Source organism: Poecilia formosa, unplaced genomic scaffold (assembly GCF_000485575.1).
Source record: "Poecilia formosa unplaced genomic scaffold, Poecilia_formosa-5.1.2 Scaffold508, whole genome shotgun sequence".
In the NCBI taxonomy this organism is placed as follows: Eukaryota; Metazoa; Chordata; class Actinopteri; order Cyprinodontiformes; family Poeciliidae; genus Poecilia; species Poecilia formosa.
The window spans coordinates 5,595-14,718 of record NW_006800447.1 but is presented as its reverse complement, the minus strand read 5'-3'; the positions used below and the strand labels follow the sequence as shown (position 1 = coordinate 14,718).

General features: G+C 46.5%; 1 protein-coding gene across 1 annotated transcript in view; it reads left to right on the top strand.

Moving 5' to 3' along the window:
• The first annotated feature begins 2,434 nt into the window (after positions 1–2,434).
• The window catches only part of LOC103156914 (vacuolar protein sorting-associated protein 13C-like), a 12,127-nt gene continuing 5,437 nt past the window's right edge, over positions 2,435–9,124 (top strand). Inside the window, exons 1-14 of the mRNA XM_007579128.2 lie at positions 2,435–2,570; positions 2,647–2,783; positions 2,937–3,063; positions 3,137–3,254; positions 3,317–3,449; positions 3,664–3,736; positions 3,819–3,913; positions 3,994–4,147; positions 4,819–4,895; positions 5,012–5,071; positions 5,148–5,298; positions 6,321–6,440; positions 6,515–6,618; positions 6,706–6,873. Coding sequence (XP_007579190.2) covers positions 2,435–2,570; positions 2,647–2,783; positions 2,937–3,063; positions 3,137–3,254; positions 3,317–3,449; positions 3,664–3,736; positions 3,819–3,913; positions 3,994–4,147; positions 4,819–4,895; positions 5,012–5,071; positions 5,148–5,298; positions 6,321–6,440; positions 6,515–6,618; positions 6,706–6,873 — 1,653 coding nt within the window. The remainder of the gene's footprint in view (positions 2,571–2,646; positions 2,784–2,936; positions 3,064–3,136; positions 3,255–3,316; positions 3,450–3,663; positions 3,737–3,818; positions 3,914–3,993; positions 4,148–4,818; positions 4,896–5,011; positions 5,072–5,147; positions 5,299–6,320; positions 6,441–6,514; positions 6,619–6,705; positions 6,874–9,124) is intronic.

Below are 9,124 nucleotides of genomic sequence, written 5' to 3'. Positions count from 1 at the left end.
GTATTTATATGGATGTCATTGAACACTTTGACTAGGCCAGTCAGGGGCGCAACTACATATTATTCAGGTGGATGCGAAAACATACAGTCGCCGCCCCCCCAAGACGAAGACACGTGAAAGGTAAAACTCGTTACATTTACATTTACATGTGTGCGAGGTGAAGGAGCGTTAGGACGCGGTGAAGTGTATGCGAAGGCATCATCGGGGCGCCGCCCCTCCAGACGGGGTTTTGACGCCCCCTCTGGTGCAGCGCCCCTATGCGTTGCATGCGCTGCATACCCACTTTTTGCGCCACTGAGGCCAGTGTTCATGCTGTGGTAACCATGGAAACCAGACTGGAAGCAGTCAAAGCGACTGGTTATCGTTAGGAAGTTATTTAACTGTTGAAGCTTTTTCAGTAACTTTGCTGATGAGTCAGAGGTCAGAGGTCAGCCTGTAGTTCTGCAGTAGTGATTTTATCAGTGGTTTGATAGCTGCTGTTTCCAAGGGAAAACACCTGAAGGGAGCGATGAGTTACTATTCGGATCCGATCATTAATGACAGGCAGGACTTTCTTAAAGAAAAGTGAGGATCGGAACTGGAGCTTCACTGACTTATCATTTCTTCTAAGGTTTTATAATGAAGTAGCTGGAATTGGGTCATTTTTCCTGCATTTGTTTTGTTTGGGCTCCGCATTGGTACTGGCTTTAGAGTGGATGTGCAGATTAATCCTCTGATCTTTTGAATTTTCTCTGAGAAGAAGCTGAAAACTTGTTGCAGGCATTAGATTGAAGTTCAGGTGGTAACGTCATAGGAGGGTTTGTGAACCCGTCAACAGTAGCAAATAAAGCTGGAGCATTGTTAATGGTTTTGTTTATGACATCCGCAAAGAAAGCCTCTCTTGCATGTTTTAGTGTTGGTGGCGCTGCTGAGGCAAATATTTAGATCTGAATAGCAACTTTATTTATAAAGCACTTTAAAACAACCACAGCTGATACTGTTGTGTTTTAAAGTGTTGCACATTAAAACACAACATAACAATACAAAAAAAAATAAAATAAAAATAAATAAATAAATAAAAACTCTTACAGTTTAAAAACAAACATACAATTTAAAACTAGATCCTGCTGGAGTTGAAAGCCAAGTAAAATAGATGGGTTTTAAGACGAGCTTTAAAAGTGGACAGGTAAGGGGCCTCTCTGACCTGCAAAGGCAAGTCATTCCATATGGGGCCCCTGACAGAGAAGCTCTGTCCCCTCTGAGCTTCCTGCTGGACCTCGGTTCCTCCAGGAGCAGCTGATCTGCCCTGAGAGACCGATGGGGTATGTAGGGGGTGAAGAAGCTCAGAGAGGTAAGCTGGGGCAAGGTCTAAATACTTTGAATATTTTCTGATTAGAGCTGTTACATTTATGACAGTGCAGAATTTCTCCGTCTTCGCCAGGTTCGCTATTGGTTTTTGGGTTCTGATACTAGACGTTCACATAATCAGAACCTCCATCGTTTTGTCAGCTTTTTACTCCTGAGTTGGAAAACTGGAGCAGAGGAAGGTCATCAGTAGGTCAGAAGAGTGTTTTCACTTTCCATAGAGCCTCAGCTCTGTGGTTCTGCTGCCTCAGCCATCTGTAGGCACCAGCCCTCTGAGGTCTCTTTCCCAGCTTTCCGGTCCATTCAGAACCAAGCGACGGTTAAAGCATCAGGGCGCTGGGTGGGGCTGTAGTCTGGTTATCCTGGGTTCGATTCCTGCTTGAGGCTCTAGTGGTAAATTAAGACCACTAAAAATCTCAGTAAAGCATTTGTAAAAAATGGATTCAAACAGGGTGACCCAGTTTCTCTTCAGTGGCATCAGAACCTGACTGCTTCAGGGGAAGGAGTCCTCAAAAGATTCATTTCAGCCAATCAAAGCCAGACTTGGGCCAGTCAGCCAGTTAAGGAATCTTTCTGTGTGACGAGAGAACAAACTGTCTCACTTTCATTGGATATAATTATGGCAGTTCAGAGCCTTTTAGCAGAACACTTCTGGGTCTTTAGATTGAAGGGACCTGGAGGAGAGCGGCTTCTGAGGGTGAAAGGTCAAGTCTGAGCCAGCTCTTCACGGTGTGTCCGCTCCATGTTGGCCTGCTTCTCCTTGTTGTGGAAATTTCTTTAACAAAGTGAAGAAAAGCTGTTTCAAAAACCAGAGAACCAGAGGAAGAATTGATATAATCTTAATCGGTATTTGAATGTTTCTTAGTGTTGGAAGACTCTGAGCCCGGAGCTTCATAGGGAGTTTGGTCATCTACTTTGTTGCAAAACCGATTGCAAGCATATGCATCTTCTTTCATAAGGGAAATGGAACATTCAAGGTGCAAGCAAAGAAACAATTGAAATACTTTATTGTAATACAGAGGCCAGAGAAAAGACTTAACAAGACTGTCCACATGCGTTAGTAACCTTAAGTAACCATAGTAACCTTAAAATGTTCCACTGCATCCTCCAGGTGACTGTCAACAGTATGGTGGAGTTCTTCAAGACGGGGAAAGGCGTGGACCTGGAGGTCCTGACGTCGGCCACACTGTCCAAACTGGAGGAGATCAAAGAGAAGACCGCTGCAGGTGAGACCAGCAGCAAGACGCTGGATCAGAGCAGCTGGCTCCACCATCAGTCTCTGCTTGGTTCTGGTCTTTGCAGGTTTGTCTCACGTCATTGAAACACGGAAGGTCCTGGATCTGAAGATCGACCTGAAGCCGTCGTACCTGATCGTACCAAAGTCCGGCTTCTACAGCAGCGAGTCAGACCTGCTGATCGTGGACTTCGGTAGCTTCCAGGTCAGCTTCGTTTGCCTCTGACTTTGTTGAAATGTCTCCATGTTTCCTGAGTTTTTAACATCTTTAGTCAGAGTTCAGGGCTATTTGGTCAAAACCGAACGCTCCATTCTTGCTGAGGGACGGAGCAACGGTTTAACTCGGGTTGTGTTGCAGCTGTACAGCGTGGACCAGAGCAGTCGGAGTTCATCGTCTCCCTCGTCTCTGGAGGAGATCATGGATCGAGCCTATGAACGGTACGACGTGGGGCTGAGGAAGGTCCAGCTGCTCTACAGCAAGTCAGGTCAGGGGTCACACAGCAGGTCAGCTTCAGATTCAGTTGATGCAGATGATCTGAGGCAGCAAACTGCTTTCAGGAGAGGCCTGGAAGACGGCGCGGCTGCAGAGTTCCTCGGCGCAGCACATCCTGCAGCCCATGGACCTCACACTACACCTGGCCAAGTGCATGGTGGAGAAGGACGTCCGCATGCCAAGGTAAGACCCCTGGCCCCGCCTCGCTGCCCGGCTGCAATGCTGACGCCGTTTCCTGTGCGCAGGTTCAAGGTGTCCGGCGAGCTGCCGCTGATGCATGTCAGAATCTCAGACCAGAAGATCCAGAACGTCATGGAGCTGGTGGAGAGCATCCCGCTGCCCACGGCCGGCTCTGCTCCTTCCACCACCACCGAGAAGGTCAGCTGTCCTAGTCCAATCCCTAACCCACTGCATCATTCACTGCAGATGTTTGTGAAACGGTGATTTATAAAATAACTAACGTGAAAACTGGAGGAGAGTTTAGATGAGAAAAAACATTCAGGGAAACAGGAATAACTGTTCATTTATTTTGTTCATTTATGTGACAAAACTGAACAAATATCTGAAGTAGCTTCTGATTGAAACATCTCAGGTGTTGCCGTTGGCGACGATGCGTCCTCTGGCTCAGAGTCTCGGCCCCGCCTTCCTGGACGCCTTCGAGACAGGTGAGCTGCTGCTTCGCTCCGACTCTGGACCCGGACAGGACGCTGTCTCACCATCTGTCCTCGCCATCCGTCTGTCCTCCAGACTCTGAAGAAGACGGCGGTGAGAAACTGACGGATCTCCAGCGGTCGGCTGAGGAGGAACTCATCAACGTTCACTTCAAGTTCGAGCTCAGAGAGGTCAGCTGGTGCTGCTGGGTGGTTGGGCTGAGGTGGCTGCTGGGGTCAGCGTGGAGTGACCTCTGACCTCATGTCTTCAGGTTCTGCTGGAGCTGACCCGGCAGGAGGACCAGGAGAAGACGGTTCTGTCCTTCAATGTCTCCCAGCTCGGAGCCGAAGGGAAACTGCGAAGCTTCGATCAGAGCGTCGCTGCATACCTGCGGCGCGTTGCCGTCGACTACTGTGATGTTCCAGGTGAGCTGAGCTGCTACGTGCTGACGCGGCAGGTTCTGGCTGCTTCTGGTTCTTGCTGACTAAGTTCAATAAAAGTTCAGATTTTTTTCAGGACATTGAATAAAACTTTTCGCCCTTTCTGCCTGAAGTGAAGTTGGAGCCGAAATATCAAAGCATAGAAAATAAAATTTCTCAGTTTCATGACGCAAAGTTGGAACAAAGACGAGATCTTGGTTTTGGTCGACCCGATTGTTTCTGCGGCCGGTTCGGAACAAGACAACTGTTTATGGTTCACATCATGAAGCTGTTTGTTCTGGAGGTTCTGACCCGGTTCTGCTCTGGGTCCTGTTGGACAGAAAAACTCTTCTCCCAACACTAAAGTCAGATGTTGTCTGACACATCTGGGTGTGACCTTTGACCTCACCCTCTACGGCTCAGTTAAAGTCCTGATCGTGCTGGCCACGCCTCCACATCCGTCTCACCTGAATGTCTGGAGATGCTGTGCATCCAGAGGAGCTGCTGACCTTCCTCAGCTGGGAGTCTTCATCACCTTAAATGCGATGAAGACTCCAGGGTCTTCATCACCTGCTGCCCCAGAAGAGTCCGGGTTCAGAACCGGATCTTTGGCTCTGGGCTCTTGTGAAGCGGTTCACTGTCTCAGCGTTGGTTGAATCTGGTGTTTGACCTTTCAGGGGGCAGCGGTCCTCTCCACCTCATCAACTCCTCCCAGCAGCAGGACTCCAACCTGCTGAAGGTGGAGTTCATCAAGGTGAGCTGACCAACCCTCAGGTGTGCTTGGGCTGATTTACTGTGTGAGGAGCAAAGGGCTCGTGGGGGCTAACAGCTAAGTGGGAGGGGCTAGCTGCTCTGTTTGTGTCGCTGCAGGCCGACCCCAACGGTCCCAGTTTCCAGACTATGTTCAGCAACACGGAGCAGACGCTGAAGGTGGGTTTTAGTGCTTCACGGTTTCCAGGCAGGTGCCGTTGCTATCCAGGTGTTACAGGTGGTTCTGCTGTTCCAGGTGGAAGTTTCCTCTCTGGACTTCCTGCTTCACACCAAGGCTCTGCTTGCGACCATTAGCTATCTGAACAGCGCCGTGCCACCACGGCTCAGCACCACGCGGGACCAGGACGCTGAGAAGCAGGTCCAGAAGACACAGCAGAGTTGGACAGGTGAGTCTGGATCACCTGATGGCTCTCAATAAACTATAATATCATCAACCAGTTTATTTTACTATTAAACTCATATTAAGGTCCATTCCACCCACAGGTAAACCCTCAACTATTCATATGCCAGGCAGGTCTAAAATAATGGTTTAGTTTGAGCAACATTATTCCTCTGTGGAGAGATGGAACATTAGCTGTTAGCATGGACAAGTCAAAGGTCATCAGTGCTTGCCCTGTGTTTCCGCCAGCGATACTACCCCCGCTACGGAGACTTGTCTATCTCAGCTCTCTGAACTCACTTTGCAGCTGACACCTTCACCTGAGCACAACGGAGGGCACGCCAAGCCGCATCGCTAGCTCAGCGAGTGTGAGCTCACTGCAAACTTTCAAAAGCGCCAAAACCAAAGTTGACCAAAGCTGAACGAAAACACACCTTTCTTCTTGTACAACACCCACACATGCTGGGTTAGGTACGCTGGCTTGTGGGAGAACACAAAACACCTGGGTGGACCTAGCCCCGCCTTTGAGGCGCAGCTCCTCCCCCGCTCAGCTCCTTCAAACTAGCCAGCAGCAATTAGCAAACAGCTGCTGAGATCATCATAGGGGCTGCTGCTCAGACCAACGCTGGTAAAAACGTGAAAGGCTTAATAGAGGAGCCATGTTGGGATGACTTCCTGGAGGCGGAGCTTCAGAAAGAGCAGGAGATTCTTAAAGAGACAGATGCCTAATTTCAAGGCGCTAAATGAGGAAGTCAAACTGGTTTTGTCATATTTAATATGTGTAGCATTTTTGTACCAGCTGAATGTAACATATTCACTGGATTTCTCTATAAATTGGCACTAAAAACATAAAACTTCTCCTTTAATCCCAAATGTTTCATCAACCAGAAAATCATTATAGTTAATCTTTTCCACAAATCACTGGGAATAAAACTTTGTTCAGCACTGATCCTCAGTTTTCCCACTGCTGCTTTTTCTAACAGTTTCTTCTTCCACTAAGCTTCCGTGTGTGTGTGTGCTGCTCTGCAGAGTCTAAAGGCAGTAAAGATGGCAGCGGCATCTTCAGGTTCAGGCTCTTTGCCATGTTGGGCTGCTTCCATGTTGAGGTGTGCGATGACTGTTGCAGCATTGCTGACATCAGAGTCCAGGGTATGAATCACTTCCTGTCAGCTGACTTCCTGTCGAAGGACCGATCTAACCTAACCCGTGTCGCCTCCTCTCAGGTGTCGACGCCTCGGTGTTTATGCAGGCGAAGGAGACGGAGGTGTTCGCCCGCCTCAGAGACATCATGGTGACAGACGCCAACCCCAAGACCGTCCACAGGAAGGTCAGCAAGACACGGGGACGGGACGCCATCTGCTGAGGCTGCAGCAAGCAGCAACAGGAAGTGGTGTAACCTTCTTCCATCCAACAGGCAGTGTCCATCGTAGGCGAGGAGGTGTTCAGCTTCAAGCTGTCCTTGTTTCCGGGGGCGACGCAGGGAGACGGATACAGAGACATGTCAAAGGTGGACGGGAAGGTCACCTTGAGTCTGGGCTGCATCCAGATCATCTACCTGCACAAGTTCTTCATGTCCCTGCTGGTCAGCAGCCACAGCAACACACACACACACACACATACACACAGGCGTAAATCCCATTTCATTATTGCGGGGACCATAAACAGGGACATTTTTTAAGAACAATTTTGGGGAGGGTCAGCAAAGTTACAGTAAAATGTGGTTTAATTTTATGTTTTTATTGTGTTCAAGCTGCACCACCAAAAATGACTAGTAAGTAGCAATAAATAACCAAAGTGTTTTTCTCAGTAAACAACCTGCTGAGACCCGCAGAGTCAAACTAAGAATCAAATGTTGCTTAGATACAAGTTTGGTTCAGTCACTGATCTAATCTCTGCTACACCTTTACAAAAACTTGAGGCTCTAAATAAAATGTTTTAATAAGTAACTCCACTTAATAAAATTCCTCATAAAAATTTATTTATTGCAGTGGCTCTCAATACAAGTCATATGTTATTTAAATTATAACCTAAGTTGCTTTAAACTTATATTTTTGATGGGTTTTTCATGTCCTGGATGGCTGAGAACCTATAAATCTGTTGGAATTGAATATCTGGGAAGTATCATAACTTAAACATAAAGGTCAGCACCAGAGTTTTGTAGAACAATATTCAGATTTTATTTTGTGGTTTTAAAGGCTCTATGTTGAAGATGGTAAGAAATAAATACGTAATTTATTTTGTTTTACTGCCAGCTGCAGTCGCCCCTCTGCTCTCGGCTCCCATACTGAGCTGTCGGCTAATGCTAACGCTCAGCTGCTCAAATTTCAAACTCTTCTTATTAAAGTAAGAGTTAGAGAGCTAAATATAACTGAAATATTGTCTATCTTCTACAGAAAAAGGAGCTAAGTCTATGAAAGCAATGTAGCAGCTTAGCCAGTTTTGATTTCCAAGACATAAGGAGGCAGTTTATCATCATTCAGCCAAAGTAATGAAATAACAAACTGTTTATTGTCAATGTGCTTCTTCCTATCAGCAATGAAAGTAAATAAAAGATGTTTCATGTCTTTTGTTTTAGGTATTTACTTACTGGAGGTTTTTTTGTTAGTGCTGCAGAGCCACAGCTAACAGCTAGCTAACAGCTAGCTAACAGCTAGCTCCTCCCTTAGCGGAGCCTGTGCCGCTCAGCAGGGCAGCTGTTGCTCCTCCTACTCTTTGGACTGAACCATTGTTCTAACAATGATGGGGGGGACCTAAAAATTAATTCTTATGTTTTTCTTAGATGAATGGCAGATTTACTTTGTTCTTTGTTTCTATTGCCTTTTTTATATTGATATTGTTTAAATACAAGCGTTTCTTTCATTATTTCTTTGGGGTGGACAATGGACCTTACCAAGCTCCGCCCAGAAACGCCCCCTAAAATCCCACGGCTGCATGGCTCAAACAAAGCCTCGGAGCTTAGTGTCTATGTAAACATGGCGTCTTTCATTTCGACTGACTCTCTGCAGAGTATTTCTTAGTCGATTAGTGTAGCATTTCTGCCACGACAATGGACAGGGGAACCAACAAGTTGTTTTGGACGACATAAAGGTGTTTGAGCCACGCGGTGCCTCCAATATTGTGTGCGTCACAACGAAAAGCTACCGGTCGATGAGAAAAACAGCAGATCCTCACACCCTCAGCATAAATATACTGTGGACAAGATCACTGATGCCTATTGTTCTTGCAAGACTGTGTAAGTCGGCATTCCTGGTTTTGAGGGTTACTTTTGAAATCAGTGATTTCTGTTGGCAAATGTTTGAGTGTGCCTAGGCCTGACACTCGGTGCTAGCGTGGCTAACACGATTACAGTTTAATAAAAAGCCTTTTCAGGTAAAATAAAATCTTTAATGTATGTCAGAAACGGTACACATTGCGTATTGATCTGTTCAGCTAACGTAAGACTGTGTAACAGACAGGCTTCAAGGTGTGGAAGTTGTATCGGTACTGCCGTTATGCTGTACTTAGCTAAAAGGTTTTCATAATGGATGTTTTTATTACTGAAGCTGTAAAGCAGAATCTCAAATGGATAAACAATCACTCAAAATATCCCCATTCACTAAACACAAAGAAAGCAAAGTAATAATACTCACACCAGCACACACTCATTTGTTCTTATTGATCCAACGGTTGAGCTGCAAATGCGGTCGTCCACAATCTTTGATCCAAGCTAGGCATCCCGTTTCATATTTTGGAAATCTGTGAATTTTAGTTCCACAAATACGATCAGGATACCTGACATCGCCTGAACAGATTCCCCACTGACAGTGGAGAACCATTCTTTATCGAGTCCTGAC